This window comes from Alosa pseudoharengus, unplaced genomic scaffold (genome assembly GCF_046254945.1).
Source record: "Alosa pseudoharengus isolate Yale_2024_CS ecotype anadromous, Long Island Sound unplaced genomic scaffold, YU_APseudo_1.1 YU_APseudo_1.1_scf_8, whole genome shotgun sequence".
NCBI lineage: Eukaryota > Metazoa > Chordata > Actinopteri > Clupeiformes > Clupeidae > Alosa > Alosa pseudoharengus.
This window is the reverse complement of record NW_027468870.1, coordinates 23,236,690-23,260,294: the sequence shown is the minus strand read 5'-3', so window position 1 is coordinate 23,260,294 and position 23,605 is coordinate 23,236,690. Positions and strand designations below refer to the sequence as shown.

At 39.4% G+C, this 23,605-nt stretch overlaps 1 protein-coding gene across 2 annotated transcripts; it reads left to right on the top strand.

The window, feature by feature from the left end:
• The first annotated feature begins 6,540 nt into the window (after positions 1-6,540).
• emsy (EMSY transcriptional repressor, BRCA2 interacting) lies at positions 6,541-18,607 on the top strand. 2 transcript variants are annotated; one of them, XM_076273501.1, is made up of 21 exons: positions 6,541-6,634; positions 7,370-7,611; positions 9,174-9,282; positions 9,413-9,512; positions 9,613-9,687; positions 9,781-9,956; positions 10,070-10,225; positions 11,115-11,374; positions 11,473-11,707; positions 11,798-11,983; positions 12,098-12,247; positions 12,753-12,926; positions 13,055-13,191; positions 13,276-13,452; positions 13,736-13,940; positions 14,419-14,583; positions 14,952-15,107; positions 15,419-15,570; positions 15,662-16,147; positions 17,040-17,423; positions 17,935-18,607. In XM_076273501.1, the coding sequence occupies exons 3-21, from the start codon at positions 9,177-9,179 to the stop codon at positions 18,130-18,132; spliced, it is 3,678 nt and encodes a 1,225-aa protein (XP_076129616.1). In that variant the 5' UTR covers positions 6,541-6,634; positions 7,370-7,611; positions 9,174-9,176; the 3' UTR covers positions 18,133-18,607. The 2 variants fall into 2 exon arrangements, with proteins under 2 accessions (XP_076129616.1, XP_076129615.1); XM_076273500.1 differs by having other exon boundaries at positions 11,798-12,016.
• Positions 18,608-23,605: the final 4,998 nt, after the last annotated feature.

Here is a 23,605-nt window from a genome sequence, read left to right as displayed (position 1 = left end):
GTTATTGCTAAACAAAAACATAGCCTACCCTACATTTGCAAGGATGGGATGGCTATAGGTGTTGCTGATGCCCCCCCCCCTCCCCCAACCTTTCAAAGGACAATGCCTTGGGCACAAACCAGGCTCTGATAGTCTTCCTTGGTTGGCTCTTAGCCATTGCAATACACTGGAAAAATCTTGTTCATATTCTAATTTCTCAACATGTATACAAGTAAATTTCTGTGTGTGTGCATGTGTGTATGATTGTTTGTGAGCCCCACTCATCCTCAAATTCAAGCTCAATAAATTGCTCATCACTTACAGACCCCCTCAGGTGAAATCAAGTCTTAACCTTCTTAACATGTCCATAATGTGTTTTGATATGATACAGCATATCAGGAGCAAAACAAGCAGTCAAGGCCATGCCTGAATATTTCCACCTTAAACTGACAGTTTGTTGAGAAATAAGATAAAGTTTACTGGAAATAATACAGGCAGGTCGTTAACCGATACATCATGTAATATGATACCGGGCTTCTTCATATGTAATAATGGTGCATAACGGCAGACAGTCATGCTATACACAGTGCCTAGAAAAAGTATTCAGCCCCATGCTAAAGGGAATAAAAAAAAAATCATCTTTTGGAAATGGATCTTGATTTGCATTGAGCTCAATGAACATCAAACCAGCCAATAGCTAACTGAAATACATTATGCCAATCTCTAGGGTGAAGGGTATGTGATGATGTGGGCTATTTTAATTCCAAAGGCCAAGGGAACTTTATCAGGATGCATATCCTGGATCCATTAAATTAAATTCATTCACAAAGAAAATTGGTGTCCTTAAAGGTGTGATTTTCCCCTTTTTTTTAAATTAAGGCAAGATCCATTTCCAAAAGATGATTTTGTTTATTCCTCTTTTTAGTCAACTTTAGCCTGGGGCAGAATACTTTTTCTAGGCACTGTCACTGTCATAAAGCACTATAATGTTGTACACGATAAACATTACAATTATGGTAAATGGTAATTTACACACAAGGAGTTAAACACTCTGAGCCAAATTTAAATGCTAGACAAAGTGCAAAGTTCTCTTTCATAAATGAACAGCATTATGTGATATGAAACAGCTTTTAACTAACCCACTGTTGTTTGTGCTAAGGACAGGGGTTCCCAACTTTTTTGGCAGGTGACCTTATTTTGATGTCACAAAAATTGGCAACCCCAATCATTCACAACATCTCTGTTGTAACACTTAGTTGAAAGTGGTACTTTGATTTTCCCCAAATGTCCTAGCAAGCTCATTCGTTTGACTATCTCTGTGCGCCGTCTGGTTGCTACTTTGTTTGAAACGTTGACATGATTACGTCAATCAAACATCTTATGCTAAACTATACTAGTTTATTTTTACATAACCAGACTTTAAAGAAGGATCCGATTAGTTAACTTGGATATCATGGAGGTTTTAATATTTTTTATTTAATGTATGTATATTGTATGTATGGCCCTTCAGTGTAACGATAGGCGACTTTGTTTTAGCCACTGGTAAATAAGTGCTTTCAGATTTGGCATTCTGCAGAAGGGGATGCGTTTCGTAATGAGTCATAGCTCAGGTTCCCCATCCCACTCTTCCCTACGCCCCTCTGTATGAGTGTGTGTGTGTATGTGTGAATGTGTGCATTCTCCGCAGGCTTGTTCTATGTAATCTACTTTCAAATGTTTAGAACACACAAATGTTTTGATTTTTGAGTGATGTTTGAGTGATGGGTACGCTGGCGACTACGCCGCTCCATCCGGCATCTTTTGTCTTGTTGTTATGTGTCTTGTTTGTGGAGCGCTTTGGATTGCACTATGTGCATGTTACAATAAATGCGCTTTAAAAACTAATCCTTCTGATTACAATGGCATGTATAACCCATTGATGGTACTGTAATATACTCAAGAAATATTTTTTTTTGTGTGAGGAGGTCATCCAGCACCAAAAAAATTTCAGCACGGCACAAAAGGGTTAAAATTCAAAGCCTCAAAGGCAATAAGCTCAGTTAAATAAAGTGGTGCAAGTCCATGTAAAGCCTCAAAAGTTAAAAGGAGAACCTTAAAATCAGCTCCAGCTTGAATAGGTAAAAATCTTAAGGTGTTATGTGGTTACATTTTTTGTTTTTTGTTTATATTCTTGCTGCAACAGGACCCGATTCACATAGACATACAAAAATTGGTGTGCTTAGGCCTAGCAGAGACTTTCTAATGAGGAGACACAGCACTCAAAAAATCCTCCATAGAAATGCATGGGGCTAGTTTGTAACCCCAATATGGCCGTTGTCTACACATCACACCCCTTCCTTGGCAAAACGTCAACATGTGAATACATTGAGCCAATCATGTGGTGTGATGTGAATACATTGAGCCAATCATATGGTGTGTTGTGAAGACATCGTGCCAATCATGTGTTGTGAACTCGCAGCTGGAGCAACATTGGTTGAAGCCTTGCTCACGCGCATTTCTGCCGAAGAGGATGCCCGATGAGTGCCTAAAAAGCGTTGCAATATGGCCGCCGAGTGGAGGGACTTGCCTAAAAGGACTTTGGCCTAGCCTACTTTATCCCATTTCCTCGGTGACGTTTGACCTGGTTAAAGGCACATCCTCCAATGTCGCTTGGACCCCGATAATTACCGTTTTTGGTTATATTTGCAAGATAGTTTTGTAAATCGAGAGAATGTAATTTTATGAAATTGTGCGCTCATTTGACTAAATTGTGGCCTTATTTTACTAGATTGTCCATACAATTGAGTATTCTTTCACAATATGGGCATTTGTGGGCGTTTTTGGGAGGTAACCAGGCGGTAAGGTAGCCTATGCCATGCTGTTGGAGGTGCAAAAAAATGTTGCATTGCCATTGAGATCACATAGAAAGGAGCTGACTTAAGGGTTCTAAAAGTATTTTATCATGTTCATTTGTATAATGAAAGCAGTGTTTTTACTGCCATTCATGTTCACTTCTGGCTCCTTGACTATCAATTTGGTAACTATAACAGGCTATTTGACGTCTTTAGAGCACTAAACATATCGGAACATATCAGTGTGCAGTGCACAGTGACTAGGCTATACAGAATAGTAGAGCGGCTACAGGAAAAATCGTGCAAATTATGATACAAGCGTGAAATTCGGCAGGTATGTGCTCAAGACCAATACAATCAAATCTACCTGATTGGCCACTTGAAATGGCGGCCATTTTCCAAGATGGCCGCCAAAAAAGACCCTAGAAATTGATTTATTGCTCAGAATTCACCAAAGATATTATGATACAAGCATGAAATTAGGCATGTATGTGCTCAAGACCAATACAATAAAATCTGCCTGATTTGCCATTTTTAATGGCGGCCATTTTCCAAAATGAAAAACTCTAAAAATTGGTTTGTTGTACAGAATTGACAAAGGAAATTATGATACAGCCATGAAATTTGGCAGGTATGTGCTTAAGACCAACACAATACATTCTAACTGATTTTCCAGTTTAAATGACGGCCATTTTCCAAGATGGCCGCCAAAAAATACCATAGAAATGGATTTGTTGCACAGAATTGATCAAGCAAGTTATTATACAAGCATGAATTTTGGCATGAATGTGCTAAAAACACAATACAATCAAATCTACCTGACTCGCCACTTGAAATGGAAGCCATTTTACAATATGGCCGCCAAAAGACTGAATGTAGCCCAGAAGTGAGCAAGAAAATGATGATACAAGTATGTAATTTTGTGTGTTTGTGCTAAAGAGCAATATAATGAAATCCACCTCATTTGCAACTTGAAAATGTAATATGGCAGCCATTTTTAAAGATGGCCACCAAATAAGACACTAGAACTTCATTAATTGCAATTAATTTAGAAGATGTGGCCCAAATCAATGTTAACATTCACTACATTTCTGTTTCCTTCTATGATGAAGTCATTGGAAATTCAATTCATTCCTGTGTCAAGTCTTGCACAATCAAGTTTGATAGGCAATGCATTAAGAGAGTGGGAGTGGGATATTTTTTGCTAATAATGTATAGCCATCTTTATCTGTCTTTGCAGGATTCGTATCAGGAGACTTGTTCTTTTGTGTCCTGCTGACACAGACAGCACTTTGACCAGTCAGTCGTTGTCCATTGTTAATCTAAAAAATCAGATTGAGGTATGATCTTTTGATCACCTTTTGAATCCATGCATGGAACAGTTATTTAAATTTCAATTCGTTTTGGGCTGATTGGCAAAATGTGATTCAGAATTTAGTGTAGGTATTTTAACAGAAAGACGCACGTGTATAAAAATGCTATTTGTTTTTCAACAATGTAAGCCTGTTTTAACAAAGCTGTGCAAACACATACAGCAGGTGGAGAAGAAGAAAATGCCTTTGATGAGTGGTGTGGCAGTATATCAATATCAATTGCTGATTATTCTGACCATGTCACAAGTAAGATGTTATATTTCTTTACCCACCCTCACCTTGAGGATGGAAATGGGCAATGTTGCTACAGTTAGTCAAACCAAACTTTTTTTTTTTGACGTTGCGGTCAGTCAGGCCTTCAGAGTGGTTACACAGAACACTTATATGCTAGTATGCCTCATATATAATATTTCTGTCTGTTCTTACTGCCCTACTTTGTAGCCTACTCTCCTACCACAAATTACACTGTATATGCCGTTTTACATTTGAGTATATGCACTGTATCACTATCCATATCCTTACAATATTTAGACCAAAACTATCTGAATTAAACCAGCCACTGAGGTTATTCGGAATTAATTTTAGTCACTTACAGCGACATTGGACCACTGCTGATTGATTCACTCTGGTCGCCTTGTTCTCTAACTCTGGAGTAATTGTGGGGACAGTCGCAGAGAGCACAAATTATAGTGAGCGGCACATTATTACCATATTATTACCGTTAGTACCATTAGCACGTTATTAGTGTTTTTAAACGCCCATATCGAGAAAATCATAAATTACCGTTATTAGCATATTATTACCACAATGGTATCGCATCACGCACCACCCTCCATTGACATCAAGAATTGTCATTATTAGCATGTTATCACCATGTTATCAGTGTGTTATAAGGGGCTTATTTGTCGTTAATAACTGTTACCGCTGTTATTTGCATGTAAAACCAAAAGCGACCTATGCGACCGGAAAGACGGAAGTCATTATTTGTCTATGGAGGGTCGGCGAATAAAGCGACCAAAGTGAATTCGCCTGGAGCGAACCAATCTGGACGACCAGAGCGATTAAGCGATTTAGCAATTAAAAGTCAGCTAATATGATGGTAATGAGCGGTTCGGCAAAAAACAATTGGAATGCTCTTATCTTCGAATGTCCCAGGCTGACAAGCCAGAGCCGTTATGTGATTAGCTAAATCAAACATCCAGAGCGAAAAAAGCGAATTTATGACAAAGGTTCTTCAACGACCTTGGCTACTTTGTAGCTGAGGTTGTTTCTGGTGTACACGCATCTTTTGTTTAACAGCAACATCGAGAAAACCATGAATTGCCGTTATTAGCATATTAGTGTCATTATATTATTAGCATGTCATAACCATTTTATTTGTTTGGGGGGGTGGCATCACGCAACACCCTCCATTGACATTAAGAACTGGCATTATTAGCATGTTATCACCATGCTATTTGTGTGTCATAAGTGGCTTATTTGTCATTGTGGAACATTTTTAATATCTGTATCACTTCATCATCTATGGAAACATATTTAAGGAGAGTGAACAATTATTTACACCACATTTGCAATTTGAACTTTGCAAATTTCTCGGGTCTTTTTGGACGCCATCTTGGAAAATGGCCAGCATTTCAAGTAGCAAATCAAGTGGATTTGATTGTATTGGTCTTGATCACATCCATGCCAAATTTCATGCGTCCATCATAATTTGCTTTGACAATTCTGTGCAATAAATCAATTTCTAGGGTCTTTTTTGGCAGCCATCTTGGAAAATGGCCACCATTTCAAGTGGCCAATCAGGTAGATTTCATTGTATTGCTCTTGAGCACATACATGTTGAGTTTCGTGCTTGTATCATAATTTGCTAGGTCAATTCTATGCAATAAATCAATTTCTGGGGTCTGTTTTGGCGGCCATCTTGGAAAATGGCCGCCATTTCCAGTGGCCAGTCAGGTAGATTTGATTGTATTGGTCTTAAGCACATACATGTCGAATTTCATGCTTGTATCATAATTTGCTAGGTCAATTCTATGCAATAAATCAATTTCTGGAGTCTTTTTTGGCGGCCATCTTGGAAAATGGCCACTATTTCAAGTGGCCAATCAGGTAGATTTGATTGTATTGGTCATAAGCACATACCTACCAAGTTTCATGCTTGTATCATAATTTGCACGATTCTTGCCAAATTGGCCTTGTAGCCGCTCTACTAAGAAAAAACATCTTGCAATGACACCTCCAGCCAAGTAGGCTACAGGGTAGAATGGAGAAGTCATGAAGAGATGACGACATCTTGCTGTAGGTGGCGGTAGTGCGTTGCACTGAGTGGACACTACCACAAAACCCCTCAAAGAAGAAGGGCTAATTATGTGTTTCTGAGCCAATTTTTGTGGACATATTAACGATGTTCTCACTGCTATGACTCTTAACCACCAGTGCATCATCAAAAAGGTAATGTCTTGCTTTCAGGATTATCTACTGCATCGGGCAGATTCCTTCCTATATAATATCCAACAATAACAACACACCAAATGGTGCCTAGACAGTAACGTTAGCGCTACTACTCCTTACAAATGAGCGGAGTAAAGTTAGCTAGCTAGCTAGCTAGCTATGTTATTACGCCACCATGTCCTCCATTTGCAACCGTAAACTGTGTTGATGCTGGTTGAATACAGAAATAATAGGTTTCGATTGTATTAGCTACTATTTAACTTCTGTAGCGTATGTTCCCACTTTACTGGAACGTAACGGTAAGGTTAACATGGTTTGTTATCGTTAGCTAATTTTGGGGAGAGGATCTAGCTGCTAACATAACACATAACGCTACATCAGTTAAATATGGATAAAATAGAAGACTATTTACAATAAAACGGACAATAATTAACATGTCACAATATCTTTGAAGATTGGTGTGTAAGGTTAGCCTTAAGCTACAGTTAACGTTAACTAGTCAACATTAATATTTTCTAACGTTAGTTGAACCATCTTCATTCGAGCTTATGTGTGACAAAATGCAGAAAAGGGTTAGGTTGGTGCACCACTGCACCATGCAATCAGTACGTTTAATGGCAATATTGTCAGGGCATCCGTTTAGTTAATTTTATCTGTGGAAAAACTTAGTTGCGTTGTGCATCAACGAATGTCAGTCAGAATGCACATTGTTTCTTTTGTTTTGTTTTTGTACAGGTAGCCTTCTCTAAGCGCCTTGCATCTGCATGTGCTGGATTCTTCAGAAGTAAGTAGGCCTGTAACATACCGGTCAACAACATTGAGTTTTCAAAATAAAGGAGATACTCAACATTGGACTGTGGAAATAAGGAAGTTTTTTTGTCGTCGCCCCGCCCCTGCAATTCCGGCTTTCTCACCAAATATTTTTCAGACAAGACAAGGATGTACAAATGGAACCTAGAAATCACCTCTAATCAAAAGTGGGTTAAGTACCACTGTACGTTGACTCTAGTAAATGCACTGTTCAATTGAAAACATGCAACAGAATAATTAGTCTATTCAGATAAGAGTAGAACGTCATTAAATGAGTGAATCAAGTAAGTCAGTAACATGTATTTGTATAGCTGAGAAACTAGTGAACAACTTTTGTGACCTCCCCTTACACAGAGTAATTTGATTTTTAGTTATAAACGTGAATTTCTTAGCATAATAATTACATCAACAATAACAAAAACAAAGTCACACAAGCAACAACAACAAAACTGTAATAAGGCAGGTATTTTTTTCTTTAGCTGTTCTGTTCTGCTTATCCGTAGGTTGCTTAGGCTGCTGTGCCTATCTTGTTTTTTTTTTTTTTTTACATTCAGAAGTGTTAACAGTAAGAAATGTTACTGACTTGATGCAATAAAAAGCTGTATTGAACTAATGGTGTATTGACACTTTTAACATTTGGTTTAGGTTACATTCTCATGTCAGATATAATTAAGTACAGGTAATGAAGTAAACACATATTACTCACCTCTTCCACTATGCAACAACTTGCCTTAACATATCAACAATGATGAACTAACCTATTCCTTACACTGACATCAATTGTGACTACAATGTTGTGTTCAGTCACTGTTTGAAGGTGAAATGCTGAGAACAGACCCAGCTTTACATAAATAAAAAATACAGGGCATACACATTCAGCATTTTATTTAGCAGTTTATTACTCAGAAGTTCCATACTATAAGCGCATTATTATTATTATTATTATTATTGTTGTTGTTGTTATGTGTGTAAATTGAAGATGAGTGAGGCAGGGGAGAGTCTTGTCAGTAATCATGAGGAGTTATAAGAGATTAAAGTTGCAGATTTTGCATTCCTCAGTACATTTTATGGGGCAATATTTTGGTGAGACTGACAAGTGTAGTTTATTTTTCATCAAATAGCATAATTTTTCATCAGCAGTAAAATGAGAGAAAAGGTAAAATATCATGTTGTCCAGAAACATTATTTTGCCATTTCCTAGCTGCCACGGAGCTGCTAGCCTATCCATCAGATATATTATTGCCACCTGAAAGGTTTTCAGGTCTTTTCAATCCAATCTAATCAGGTGTATCCCATTGACAGAGTGAAAGAGAAAAGGAGAATGTCCACCAGAGGAGAGTGAGGATGGGCTAGTTCGTAGTGATCAGAACATCTGATGTGAGCAGCAGAGTTAGCAGTCATATAGCTTGCCATTTTTGCTGCAAATGTATTACTTTAGAGATATTGATTGGAGTAATTTAGTATTTTAGAGGATTCTGGGATGCCTTTATTAATCACTAGTCTATGAATAGACAGATATGATAACATTGATTTGGAACAGCCTGACTGTGCACCGCCAAATACCTTTTATAACAAATCTGGGAAACATCTCTGCCTCACTATACGTCAGGTCGTCCACAAAACTAAAACAAATGTTTTTCCCCCCCACCAGATACAGATATGATAATGTGTTGTTGTTGTTGTTGTTATTAAGATTCTCTTTTTCTTTTCTTTGTGTTTCTTTGATAAGTACATGATTCAGCAGGAGAAGCCAGATTTGGTTGGCACTATGCCCGTAGTGTGGCCCACCCTCCTTGATCTTGGTAGAGATGAGTGTAAGAGAATACTTCGCAAACTTGGTGAGTTGCTTTGTGATGTCTATCTGCTTTCTAAAGCAGTTCTGCAAACACATTTTACACATTTCTCTAAGTTGAAAATGTGATGACTGTGAATGCAAAATGTATGTGATTATATAACAAATCTGTACAGAGTTGGAGGCGTATGCAGGGGTAATAAGTGCTCTCCGAGCTCAAGGGGATCTCACAAAGGATAAGAAAGATCTGCTCGGGGAACTTACAAAAGTCCTCAGGTATCACGTTTTTATTTATTCTTAATGTGCATATGGATCTGTGTTAGTATGGTCTGTGTTGTTGTCAATAACAATAATGCTAAGGCTGTGTGTTATTTAGCATCTCCACTGAACGGCATCGTGCAGAGGTCCGCAGAGCCGTCAATGATGAGCGCCTCACTACAATCGCATATCAGTAAGTTTGTTGTTCTGATCATGTGTAGTGGTTTAAATATTGCTGCTGAATAATAATTAAATATTGCTATATATTTTTTTCTTCCCTGTGTAGTATGTCTGGACCAAACAGTTCTTCAGAATGGTCTGTCGAAGGGCGTAGACTTGTCCCTTTAATGCCAAGGTTGGTTCCTCAGACAGCATTCACAGTAACTGCCAATGCTGTAGCCAGTGCAGCCGCCCACCAAAATGCATCTCTACTCCCACCTGCAGAGACTGGTAATAAAGAAGGTAGGTGAATTAGATATTGCCCGTTGTGGAGCAAATAGATCACTTCACTAGGTCTGGTTAAATATACAGTACATTTGAGGAGGTCTATGCCAATAATGATTTTCTGTTTGTAGTGGTAGTTTGCTACTCCTACACAAGCACAACCTCTACAGCCACCAATGTCACTGCACCCAGTGGCAGTGGTGCTCCTACAGTCAAATCTCCGCGGCCTGCCAGCCCAGCTTCCAATGTGGTTGTACTCCCCAGTGGAAGCACAGTTTATGTCAAGAGTGAGTGAAGTGACCCATCATGTTATGATTCTGTGACTAAAATTGGATTACATCACATTGATCAAATGACTGTAGACAAGTCAGTCTGTAAATGTCTTGTTGATTACCCCAGTGTTTGTGTAAATTGATTTGAAATATATGAGAATTCTACTACAAATGCAGAAATTACTTTGGTGATGTGAATTTTACTCCCGTATATAGTCTTATCCAAAAATGAATGTCCAACGTTTTCTATGAATCAACATCCTGGGGATATGGCAGTTTACTACATTCATGACACCTGGAATCCATGTAATATTTGCCAGTCTCCAAACATTGTTTAGTACATTGTCTTAACTTTGAGTTAACCTTTTTTCCAAGCTGATGAGCACATCATCATGTGTGACTTTAAACAGGGCTGTGACATGTACAATGCTTGAGATAGGGAGGTACTACATTCAAACACCTAGTTCACAAGGTATTTTGCTTAAAAAAGGTTAAACCATTAATTTTCACAGCATATCTGACATTTACAATAGAGAGGTCTAATTCAGTAAGTAAGATATTTAGAGTAAATGGGATTAGAAGCAGTTAAGAAATGTAAGGTGCAAAATGTTACTTGTTGAAAATGTTACTTGTTGGTTCTGGCCTATTGTATAATTGTGGCTAAATGTTCATGTAAATGCATTAGCATGCAGTACATCAGATGAGTACCGATTTAAAAATATTCATGACTACATGAACTGCAGTATTTCCTAATGTTTTAAAATGAACAAACATAGTCACACAAGCAACAACAACAACTCTCAATGTTAACAAACAGGCCTGAGACAGCTCCATGTGTTCCATAGCTCCATGTGTTCCATAGCTCCATGTGTTCCATAGCTCTCTCTGTATATGTGTGGCCCAGGTGTGAGCTGTGCAGATGAGGATGAGAAACCTCGCAAACGTCGACGCACCAACTCCTCGAGCTCCACTCCGGTGATGCTGAAGGAGGTGCCGAAGGTCATCCCCCCGATCTCAAAAACCATCACGGTGCCTATGAGTGGCAGCCCCAAGATGAGTAATATCATGCAGAGCATTGCCAACTCTCTCCCTCCTCACATTTCACCAGTAAAGATAACCTTCACCAAACCGACCACGCCTACCACAAACACCACCACCCAAAAGGTCAGTTTCTTCTTCTCCTCCTCCTCTTCCTCCTTCTTCCTACCTTTCTTTGATTAACAGCGCAAAGTGAAATGTATCTCATGCAATTTTTTTCTCAGGTGATTATTGTGACAACCTCTCAAAGCTCCAGCTTTGTTCCCAACATCCTCTCCAAATCCCACAACTATGCCGCTATGTCCAAGCTGGTGTCCACATCTGTTTTGACTTCCTCCAGTCAGAAGCAAACAGTTGTCATCCCAACCTGTTCCAACGCAGGCTCTGGCCCAAATACGGTTGCTGTGACCACAGTAGTGTCTTCCTCTCCGTCAGTAGTCATGTCTACTGTAGCCCAAGGTAAAGGTACTTTGATAATATTGTTTACTGTTTATTTTAAGCAGTGGTGTGGTGTAAACATATCTGTTTTCTTTTATCATTATTTGATAGGCACATCTCCAGCAGCTGTGAAAGTTGCCACGGCAAGACTTCCCTCTCCAAAGACCTTTGTTGGTACACCAGCACAGATCCTTGCCCAGTTTCCCAAAAACCAGCAATCATCCAAACAGATTCAGCAGAGCAGCCCTGTTCCATCTTCATTAGGAGCTGTGCAAACCACTGCAACATCCCCAATTAGTAAGCCTAGCATCCAGATAAAGCAAGAGTCTGGTGAGCATCTCTCTGGAAGACACATTTCTGATTTTCACACCTATGTACATGAAGAGAAAATGTGATTGTTGTGTTATTCAGGAGTGAAGATCATTACCCAGCAAATGCAGCCTAGTAAGATCCTCCCTAAGCCATCATCTGCCACACTGCCCAGCAGCAATGCCTCACCCATCATGGTGGTCAGTAGTAACGGAGCGATTATGACAACAAAGCTGGTGTCCACACCGACAGGTGAACATTTTTTTTTCTCTTTTCTATTGTGATGCTGAATTGATTCTGCTGAATGTGTATTCTAGGATGCCTTTAAAAAGAGTTTATTGCTTGGTCCGTCACCATGTCATTTCATTTAACTACTTATTTGGCTACTTTATTCAATGTCTAGTTTTCATTTTTTTTTTTATTCCTGTGAAATCAAAGACTAGGGTCAGACATGGGTAAGCTTACCTGTATTCAACCCTTCTTTGGTCAATGCTTTGATATCAGTTGTGTGTGACATCAAGGCTGAATAAATGGCTCAAAATGTTGAGGAAAAGGCTTATATTTTGCCCAGCAACTAATCGAATGGAATAGTAGTGATTAACAAATATGGTTAATTCATATTAGACCTCTCAAATATGTACTTTGTTTTCTCCAGCAGCTGGTCTTTTTGAGGCTTGTACTGGATCTTATCACCCTGTTAACAGTAGCGATTTCCTTGTATTTGTTTGTGATTTTTAAAAAACATTTTTTATTGCAGGTACCCAGGCAACATACTCACGCCCAACAGGCAGCCCCACAATAGGGGGCAGAATGTCAACTTCTCCTGGAGGAGCCACCTATGTGAAGACTACTAGTGGCAGCATCATCACAGTGGTTCCCAAATCTCTTGCAACGCTTGGAGGCAAGATTATCAGCAGTAATATAGTGTCTGGTATGGCATTTTTTTCCACATGATATTGGGGTATTCACCCTGGGAAGTAGTGAATTTGTTGTGTAGAATATGTTCTCCTGAACCATGATCAGATTTTTTTAAAGCATTAGCATTTTTCCGCATTCCAGGCACAACAACAAAAATAACCACCATCCCCATGACCTCCAAGCCAAATGTCATTGTGGTGCAGAAGACAACTGGAAAAGGAACCACAATTCAAGGATTACCTGGGAAGAATGTTGTAACTACACTGTTAAATGCAGGAGTACGTTTTAATTTTGTGATGTCTGTTTGTCTTAAATACTGTTGTTTTGAAGATTTTGTGATTAATTGTAGAACTTATCTACAGGGTGAGAAAACATTACAAGCTCTTCCTGGAGCAAAGCCAGCTATCATCACTGCTTCTCGTCCCATTACCAAGATGATCGTCACCCAGCCCAAAGGCATAGGCTCAGGAATGCAGCCTACTACTACCACCAAAATCATCCCCACCAAGATAGTATATGGACAACAAGGAAAAACTCAGGTAAATAAATGTTTTTCTTTTGTGTGTTTGGGTGTCTTTTGAATGTTTGAAATCACCAATAAATGAACTAAACTTAATTGCAAAGCATATTGAATATTTATAATCATTGAATACATTTTCCACAGAAACTTTTCTAGTTATCAGTTTTTTTTTAACTCAACTCATCCATAACTGCAGACTGTAGTTGCAGTTGCTAAAAAGGGGCTCTCCATTTTTTATTATTAAGAATTAGTAAATATTTTCTGCTTAACCGTTAACAATTTTTATTTTTCTCTGGTTTCAGGTTTTAATCAAACCCAAGCCCATGACTTTTCAGACAGCAGTTGTGAGCGAGCATACTCGGCAATTGGTGAGTGAGACCCTTCAGCAGGTGGCCAGACCCTTAGATGCAGGAGCTCTATCTGGCCAGGACGGGTTGACCAAGGATGATTCTCCAACCTTCCCAGAGAGCAGTTCGCCCCCCTCAGAGTCTATGCACAGTGCTCAAGGTATATGTGCAGTGCAAACATCAGTCTGAAATAGCACTACAGGAGAACAATGAGTATGGAAGATTATGTTATAGTCCATCTCTGTGTCATAACCCGAAGAACATGTAATTAAATATATTTTTGTGAACCACATTGCACTGAAATAATATAAAAACACTCATGTGCATAGCCTAAAAACATAAAGTTTGAGTCAGCTGTTAAACAGAACCATTTTGACTCTTCGATGGGTTAATTATTTATTTGCATCTGCATATGTTTGATACAGCTGGCTGTAATGTGTACGCTACACTACAGTAGATCATAGTGCATGCTTATGAATGGAATGGAAAAAGAGCAACAGAGCAGACCATAGATATTTTGGCATTACGTTTAGGCGATGGGGTAACTCATCATCAGTTTTATGAAACACATCATATAACATTTCATTTTGTGTATTTGTTTTTAATAATTTAGTTATCTCTCCTGTTTTCTGACTTAGCTTTAGATGCTCAATCTGTCGTTCGGGTAATTGCCTCCAGAGGGCAGGAGTGGACTGATCAAGAGGTTGAGACCAGTCCTACCATTATCTACCAGGATGTCTTGGGAGAGTCCCAGTCTGCCACCTCCACCATTAAGGCTTTGCTTGAACTCCAGCAGACAACAGGTGGATTCCCTACTTGTGCTGTTTCCATTATATTGGTGTTGATATGCTCTGTGCCAGTTGTAAATGTAAATGTAAATTTAGTTATATAGCACGTTATCATACACAGTGGTCATTCAATGTGCTTTTACATGTTATGACACAAGATTAGTCAATATATACAATATATGTAAAAAAAAGTCATATTCATATAAACAGCATTTATACAGGCAAAAAATGTTAATTAAGAAACAAAATTATGACAGTTGCATTATGCTTATCTTTCAAGCGTAATGCTGCAGAAGAGGATACTCTTTTGTATGAGGAAGTATTACAGGGATTTCCCCTGTCATTCCCCTAACAACTCAGTCATTCCACTGATCTTTTTTCAGTGAGGGAGAAGACTGACCCCAAACTACGACAGCATACCATTGATCTTAGCCAGATGGCTGTTCCCATTCAAATGGCCCAGGAGAAGAGACAGTCTCCAGAGTCTCCTGGACAGACACAGGGGGAGGCTGAGGTCCCTACAGAGTTCATTCCAGCCGGTATGAGCAGGGACTGCACTAGTCATTGAAGCTCTTCAGTCAGTTATGTTTTATGGGTTACTGTACTAGTCATTGAAGCTCTTCAGTCAGTTATGTTATATGGGTTATTGGTTCCTGTTGAGAATTATAGCTCTTGATTTATTAGACTTTTACCTTGCAAGAATGATTCACAGTTTCAGTTTCACTTTCGTTTCTTCATCCATGACTTGATTGAATAACACCTCTCCTCACTTGTTTGTGAAATTGACTGTAAAATGTATGTGTGTTATGTTATCTGGTAGTGATGTAGCTTTTGATCTTGTTCTGTGCAGGTAAATTCACGCCCAGCACCTCTGCTGGAGGCCCAGTCGGTGAGGTGGCCCCACCCTCCCAGCAGCAGCAGCAGCAGGATGCTTCGTCCCTGTTAACAACGGTGGCTGGGAAGTCCAGTCCAACGTCATCTACATCAGCATTCATTCAACAGGTACCACAGGACTATCTCATTTCAAGGTGTTTTTTGTGTCTCTGGTGTTCCTGATTGATATAATATGCAATTGCCATTGTTGTTGATGTAGAGTGGAGGGAGTCCATCTCTGTTGAACAAACAGGCAGAGGAGCAGGTGATGGAGGAAGGAGACCTTGAGGGGGACACCCTTGATCCACAAACAGGGCTTTTCTATAGGTCCTCTCAGCCTGCTGTCCCGCCCCATCAGCAGAGAAGCACTTTGGCAACCCAGTCAGAACAGGGTCGACACACACCTCACTCAATGCAAACCCAGCAGAGCAAAGCCACAGCCAGCCAGCCCTCTTCCTCGTCCACCATTGCCCTTAAAAAAGGGTCACAGCCACAAGAAACAGTTCCATCAAAGGAAAAGCCCTCTGGTTCTGGGACCCATCCAGTGGTAGTCCTTTCTATGAAACCTCCCCATACTCCCCAGTTGCCTAAGCTACAACAGGCCCCGACTTCTCACAATAGGCCTAACCTCCACTCTCCACTGTCCCATCCACCACCCTTGCAGGCACACCATCCTGTAGGATCTGACAAGACATCCTTGGGACAGGTGGGTGTACAGTTCTCAGGGAAAATGCCTACTAGTGATGCGCGGGTTGGGGCTTCTAATGACCCGCACCCGACCGACCCGTTTTGGAGATCCAATCCGCCCCCCACCCTGACCTGACAGAAAATACGTAAAACATCGACCCGAACCCCGACCAGACCCACAAATGGCTGGTCAGGCGTGCGTGTGTGCGTGCGCACATAAACACATGCCTATCTGTCCCATTTCTCACCTCTTACTGAACTTGAGCAAAGCATTTGCCAATGTTATGTCCGTTCTTCTTGCTGACCATCAAAAAAGTTTTGGTGGTGTAATCTGAGTAGGCTACAGGCTACCACACGCATAAAATGTGATCGCAAATTAATAAGAAGATGGGATGATAATATTTTGGCTGGACAATATCATGCTAAAGACTAATTATAAACTAAACTGAATTAGCCTGCAGGCCATTGTAAAAGCCTGTGGAGTGTGGTAACATGCATAGAAATAACTTGTTTTTATCAAAGAGTAAGCTGAGCAGGGAAGTTACCAGGTTAAGATCTAAATGTTATCCGTTTTCTTACATCAGGTGTTTTCATCAGGATAATGAACACAACTGAATGTATTGTGTGGATAGGCTTTGTCCCCTCCAATGAGGTATTTTTGGAGAGAAGGTGGACATCTCACTTTTACCTACGTCACACGCAATTCTGCACATGGATATTTGTAACTTGTATCGTCGCTATCTAGTGATTTTGACCCGACCCACCCGCAACCCGCAATATTATCCATACATCATACCCGCACCCGCCCGACCCGCGGGCTATGGGTTGGCCCGCGCATCACTAATGCCTACAGCTCTCTTAAGAACATGTTTTTGAGCAACCTTTGGGCAACTTTTCATCTGCTTAAACAGGTTCAGCAGCCTATCATCACCCAGGGAGCAACGGTGACAAAAATTACCTTTGGTAGTCACATGTCACCTCCAAGAACCAGCACTGGAGAAGCAACAGGCAAACTGGTGCCAGAGTCCAGCTCAGGCCTAGGCCATCCAAGTGACAAGCCCTCAGTATCAGACATCCTTAAAATATCCATGATGGAAGCTGAGATTGACCCCGGTGCTGAGCCTATGGTTGTTGACTCCTCTAGCGACTGTGATTCCTTCAATAAGGACACAGCTGCCACATCCCTCATCAGCAGCTCTGCATCTGTGCTGCACCATTCAAAACAGCAGCACGGCAAGTACAGCCACATGCCAGGACTCGCCTCCCAGAAGAACAAAGACATGGATGTCATTCAGGTACTGTTGTCCTCACCGTCAAAAATTATTTCCGGTACCTAAGATCACAGGTTAATCAAGCATATATTTAAAGGAACATGGCAATATTTTGAGAAATTAGCTTAGTTGCCCTCTACCCTAGAGTTAGATAAGAGGAGATGCGTACAGGGTTAGAAAGGAGCACCAGCCACCAGCCAAATGCTGATAAAATATGAAAGTGGCTGGTAGATTTCAGATACAAAGGGATCATTTCATATTGATTTTCAATATTTCATTTCCATCCCTGGATGCATACCCTTCTCCTCTGTGCATGCAAGCTGGCCTAACTGGTGTAACCCACTTCCAGTGAATAATGCATGCATCCTCTTATCTACCTCTGGGGTGGATGGTAAATAAGCTAATTTTCCCAGATTTTGGCGATTTCCTTTAAGTTTTATAGCAAGTGCAGAAGAAGCAAGTGAAAAACAAATAAAATGAGATCTGAATCTTGTTGTGTTTTATCATCCAGTTATAGTTTGTTTGTGTCTCACAGGTCATCCCACAGTACTCCATAATGCCAGACTCTAGCCAGTCAAATGTAGTGGTGGAGCAGAGTGGTTTTCTTGAGATCACAGACTATACCAGCCAGCGTCTGGACGATGAAAGCATTATGGAGCAAGAAGTGGACAGCAGCAATGATGAGGCAGCAGCCTCAAGTCCAATGGAAGGCTGTGCCGACCAATCCCAATGAGCCACAAGAACCACATATGGCCTCACAGTGGCGTAAATCCTTTTCGTGTCATCAGTCACACCAGTCGCGTGGCATCTTAAAAGTGATTTTTATAGAGAAACAAGAAACTTGACAGAGGAGCTGAAAAGGAAAGGTATGCAAGACAAATTCCTTAAAGAAAATGAATTCACCTTTGGCAAATTTATTTTTAAAACAATATTACCAAATTGTAATTTGTGAAGATCATCAAAAAATATTGTTTTTATTATTTGTATTGTTTGTGAAGCGCTTCAACTTATCAGTTGTATCTGTATATTTAACTAGAGATGGAGTAGGTATAAGTGGCCATAATGCATCAGTGTAATAAATGTGACTTTACGTGATGTTCAAGTAGGCTAGATGACATTAATCACCTAACCCTGCAGTGTCCAATTTACTTGCATTTCTGTACATTTTACAATCATTTCTTTTTTAGTAAACTTCCCATTTGAACAACTTTTACAAATTCTTGCTATTTTTTAAGCATGATTTGAGCAGAAACACTGAACAAAGTGCATAATTAATTACATAAAACATCTGCGGGTACAGTGTTGCTTACAGTGATCATGAGAGAAATGGCTGAATGTGTCTGTTTGGCTAGGGCTAAAATTAGAAGTTGGGTAAGATAAGAGATGTAGAATATGTTTCTCATAAGATTGCATACATTATGTCTGTTCAAAGATAGATTAATTAAAAGTGTTTAGAAACTTGAATGTGTTTGACATTTCATAAAAACTGTCAAAACTAATTTCACAGCAGTATATGGAAAGTACCAGGATAAACGTCATCACAATTGTAAACAGATAAGACTGAGAAGGCGGGGTTGGGTAGACTTTTCGGTGAATCCCAGTGACTGCATTTGTTTTGTGTGAGTGGTTTCTAAGGGGGTAAACTACATTGAGTTTACAGGGGGTTTTGTACTGGGTAAAGACGTGTAATTAGAGAACCTGCCCTTTATACTCAGTTACTGCACATATTAAGAACCTGTTTCCTCCCCATTCTACCCATGCAGTGGGACTTTCCACCATTGATGTTTATATGCAGGCATAGAGAATACTGCAGTTCAGTTGTAACACTTCAGTACCTTTGAATATGTGATCATATTTATGAGAATTTTATATATATATTTGGAAGTTGACGTTGTAAGTGCTGTAGTTTCACTTTCAATTTCAGTACTTGCACATTTGTTTGTCTCTGTCTATGTTGTCTGTCTACAGCACAGGTGTCAAACATAAGGCCCAGGGGCCAGATCAGGCCTGCCAGCAGGTGCCAGATGTTTTGGGTAGGAAGGGAAAATTAGGAGGGGAAAAAAAACATTGACATCCAGTTGTCTTCAACAATGGGTAATAAGACATATCTCTTATGATATGAGATTGATTCAACCTAGCATTACAAACCATCCTCAGAAAGGAATAGGCCAAAAAAAACTGACATGGAAGTAGGGAATTTCACGAAAGGAAGAGCAGTATATGACAGCAGTACATGATTTGTACAGTAAAGGAGTATATCATCAAACAACACTGATACCCAAGCAGAAAAATGATAATGACCATGACAACAAAGGCCCCCGTAAGGTCTCATTCCAACAAATCTGTCACTGTCTGACATGAGTTTGACACCCCTGACTCAACAGTATCCGTGCTTAAACTGTTGATGACCCTTTTAAAAGTTTTTCTTTCATCTTTGCATTTTATTCAAATGCAGATTTAAGTGGGAAGAGGATCTGTTGGTTGTACTACGAAGATAATTTAACCAACTCATATTTAGCAGCAGAGAGGTCCTCTCTCAGATTTTACACCAATGTACTTGAAAATGTTAGATGGAGAGGTGGTTCATATACATTTCTAAAACAGATAGCTCCGGTCCTTGATTATGATTGGCTGAATCGTGTTCAATGCCGTTTTAAAATTTAGCACAAGCATACACCTTGACCTCATTTCGCTCTATATTGCTGCGCTACCACAACTCGATACAAAAGTCAAGAGTAGCTGCATCTCGAACTTGCTTAGCAACCATTCTGATAGAGGATATATATTTCCTCTATCTGCTTGCGCGTCATGCCTAACCACGGCCATTAGCTGTTCTAAAATCTGTGCAAGCAATGGCCTTATTGCTTAAATACATTGAGAGAGCCACAATCACTCTGTCACTCTGAGCAGTTTAGAGATGTAGCATAAATTGCAGCATTCCTTGGTTAAAACTTCTCCACATAGTAGTATGGGTTAATTGGAAATGACACCACATGTCAGTAAGTTACTCTTAAAGCTACTTTGGTAAGCCAGTAACCTTGCGTCGTAGTACAGACCTTTGAAGGTTTATCTTCAATGGGTACATACGTTCAGGTCTCCCTAGGAAAAGGTTTGGACAAAAACAGTATATAACTAGAAAATGTAATTTCGAGGAAATTACCAGTGCATGAAAATATAAAATTCCAAACAAACTTTTATTTGGAAACAGTTGGCAGGAGTCATAGCTGATAACAACGGACAGTTGAAATGGCTGAACAGTTAAATAGTTGAGTAGTTTAAATAGTTAAATGATTTAATAGTGAATTATTGTAGTGAGGACATTTATTTTGAAACAGTTGTGGGCAGAGGAAATAGTAGTCTTAAGAGAGCCATATTGTATGCTTAAAGCCTGAGACATAGTATATAGTTTAAAAGTTGAATGTACAGTAGATAGTGTAATGGATGTTGATAGACAGAAAGTTGAATGGATGTTGATAGGCAGATTGTTTAATGGATGTTGATGGATAGTTTAATGGGTGGATGAGGGAATGGTTTGAAGAGGATGAATGGATAGAAAGTTGGATGGAATGTGCCTTATATCCTTGTAGAATGGAGAGACACAGAGAGAGTTGGCCTAGTTAAGCAGAAAGCAGTTGATACAGGTGCAATCAGTTTAACTGGCCCTTTGATGGGTCCTAGTTGAGCAGCTGGAAGTTGATACAGGTGAAAATTAAGTTAATTAGTCCATTGTGATGTCATAGTGCTAATGCAAAGTCTATGGGGAAAAATAAGCTTGTTTTTTGTTAATATCTCAAAAAGTATAAAGTTTACAAAAGTGAAAAATACATTCCTCAAGTGTCCTTTTCAAGACCTACGTTACAAAATGAACGAAGTTTCTACGTTAAACGGTTGAAGCTGAATTAGACGCAGAAATTTGGTGGGAAGAATAACTAGAAAATGTAATTCCAGGGAATTACCATTGCATGTAAATGCAAAAAAGCTGCTTTTTATAACATTATATTACTTACAGTATAATTATTCAGATTACATAGACTTACAGTATTCGTGAAAACAACTTACTTGGTTAGATGTTAGCTTAGAGTAGGCTATATGACAGTCAGTAAAAATAAATTGTTAATTCAATATTGATCAACATTCTTTGTTTTAATACAGCAGAATGATACTCAGAATACACTAATGAACACTTTAACAACCAATGTAAGCTCAAAGTAAAAAAAAAAATCACAGTTGTTGAAACCAATTTTAAAGTTACCCAATAAGGATTATGGAGAAACCAGATGTCTACTGAATTTGCATTCTTACAGAACTTGATAATGCCAAATTTGATGGTGATAATAGACTGAAGAATAAGATTCAGGCCTTCAGATGATCAGTTTTAGACAGAACTTAGGTTCGAATCTTAATTTTCACACACCACAGCCCAGGTCTAAAAACAGAGGTCTAACAGCATAGCTAAGTTTCACAGATGTCACAGCACAGGTATGATTCAATATGCATGCTTCATATAGTTGTTGGCATAGTCCTGCTGCAACAATATAATACTCAGAATGTCTCAGTGTAGATCTCAGATCTATGTCTCAGTATAGTTCAAAGGTATGTGCAGATATGGTCACATGTTTTTAGGAATGAATGTTAGTGTTAATGTCAGAGATGGTTGGCAGGATGTGCACACAGACAGGTACACGTAATGTAATACACGATCATCACCACACTGGTCTGGTCTGGAACCTAAAAGACAAAAGCAAACAAGTTAAGAGTTATACTAAAAACATGGAATGTGTACAATTGTTCAATACAACTTAGATATTTAAGTGAGGTTGTTGCACCATAAATCTGTAATGGTTGTTAACTATACTAGCCTATAGTATTTCATTGCAAACAAAGCAACATTTTGTGTTTTATTCATTTCAGTTTAAGGATAGCTGATAGTAGCCTGGCGAGCCAGACCCACATTAAAATGTAGGGTCTGGACACTCACCGTTCGCAGTGCTCAGTCCGAGGGGCGGGATAATCAGTTGTCTTTCAAATTCCCTCTGCACGCAATAGGACAGCGGCAGCGCTATGAGTCTCATGCGTTTCCCACCAGCGGAGCTAGTTGGCTAGTTCAAACGTTTGCCAACTTAATAAAAGCTTAACTCGTGTCACACTGTTTGCCAGCAGCAACATCCATCTGATTTGTTTTCAAGTAGCAGGGAATTCAAGCCAAACCATTGCAACTCTGCCATCAATCATTATGTTAAGCCCACCTAACGACTCTATACACGATTTCATTGGCCTGAATAAGTTTCGATTTCTGGAGCTCACAAGCCAATGGAGAGTTGCTAGACTAGCCCTGGCAGCAAATGTAATTTGCTGCCGCTAGGGGCACGTCTAGATTTCTAGGCTAAGCTGATAGTATAAAGTTCACAAATATGAAAAATACATTGTACGATTGTCCGTTACAAGAGCTTTGTAGGAGTCTTTGAATGAGGTCAGACGGTTCAACGGTTTCAGTCGCATTAAACGTTGAATTTGGTCGTAAGAAGAAGAATAAGAAGAACAGCGATAATAGTTCATTGCATTTACATAATAATAATAAGCAATTTAGCAATAATAATAATAAGAAGACTTCGGATAACAGAACAGTGCATTTTTATGCACTGTAATTAGGGTCTAAGATCACATTTTCCTTTGATGTGGAGATAAATGCTGTGGCAGCGAGGAGGTTGGTCTCCTATTTAAAGGCAAATACAGTAGTTTGATATTTTTGTGTAGAAAGCAAAAATCTCTGAATTTTCTTAATGTTTGGAACATGATTTGACATCAAACTAAGGCAGGGAGGACAAAGGGCAGAGACATTAGTCAGGATATATAGTTGTACACAAGTAACTACATCATACCCTGGAAGTATTTGGAGATTGGTATCTGGAAGTATTATGTCCCATATTAAGTATTATGGCCTTCACCAATGGTGGTCATCAGAAGGGCATCTAAATGGTTTAATAAGAATATATTTATTTGTCATTGTAACAGATACAACGAAATTAAGTCCTTGTCAAGTGCATCAAGACATCTATTGAGGTAGTATATTCATAAATAAATACATAAAAAAAGAATGCTACTACTGCATACATCTCATGCTATAAACACATAGGAGACACACCCATGCAGACATCCATATTTAAAATTGCATATAGCCCTGTTGACAGAAGTGAGTGGTGGGAACT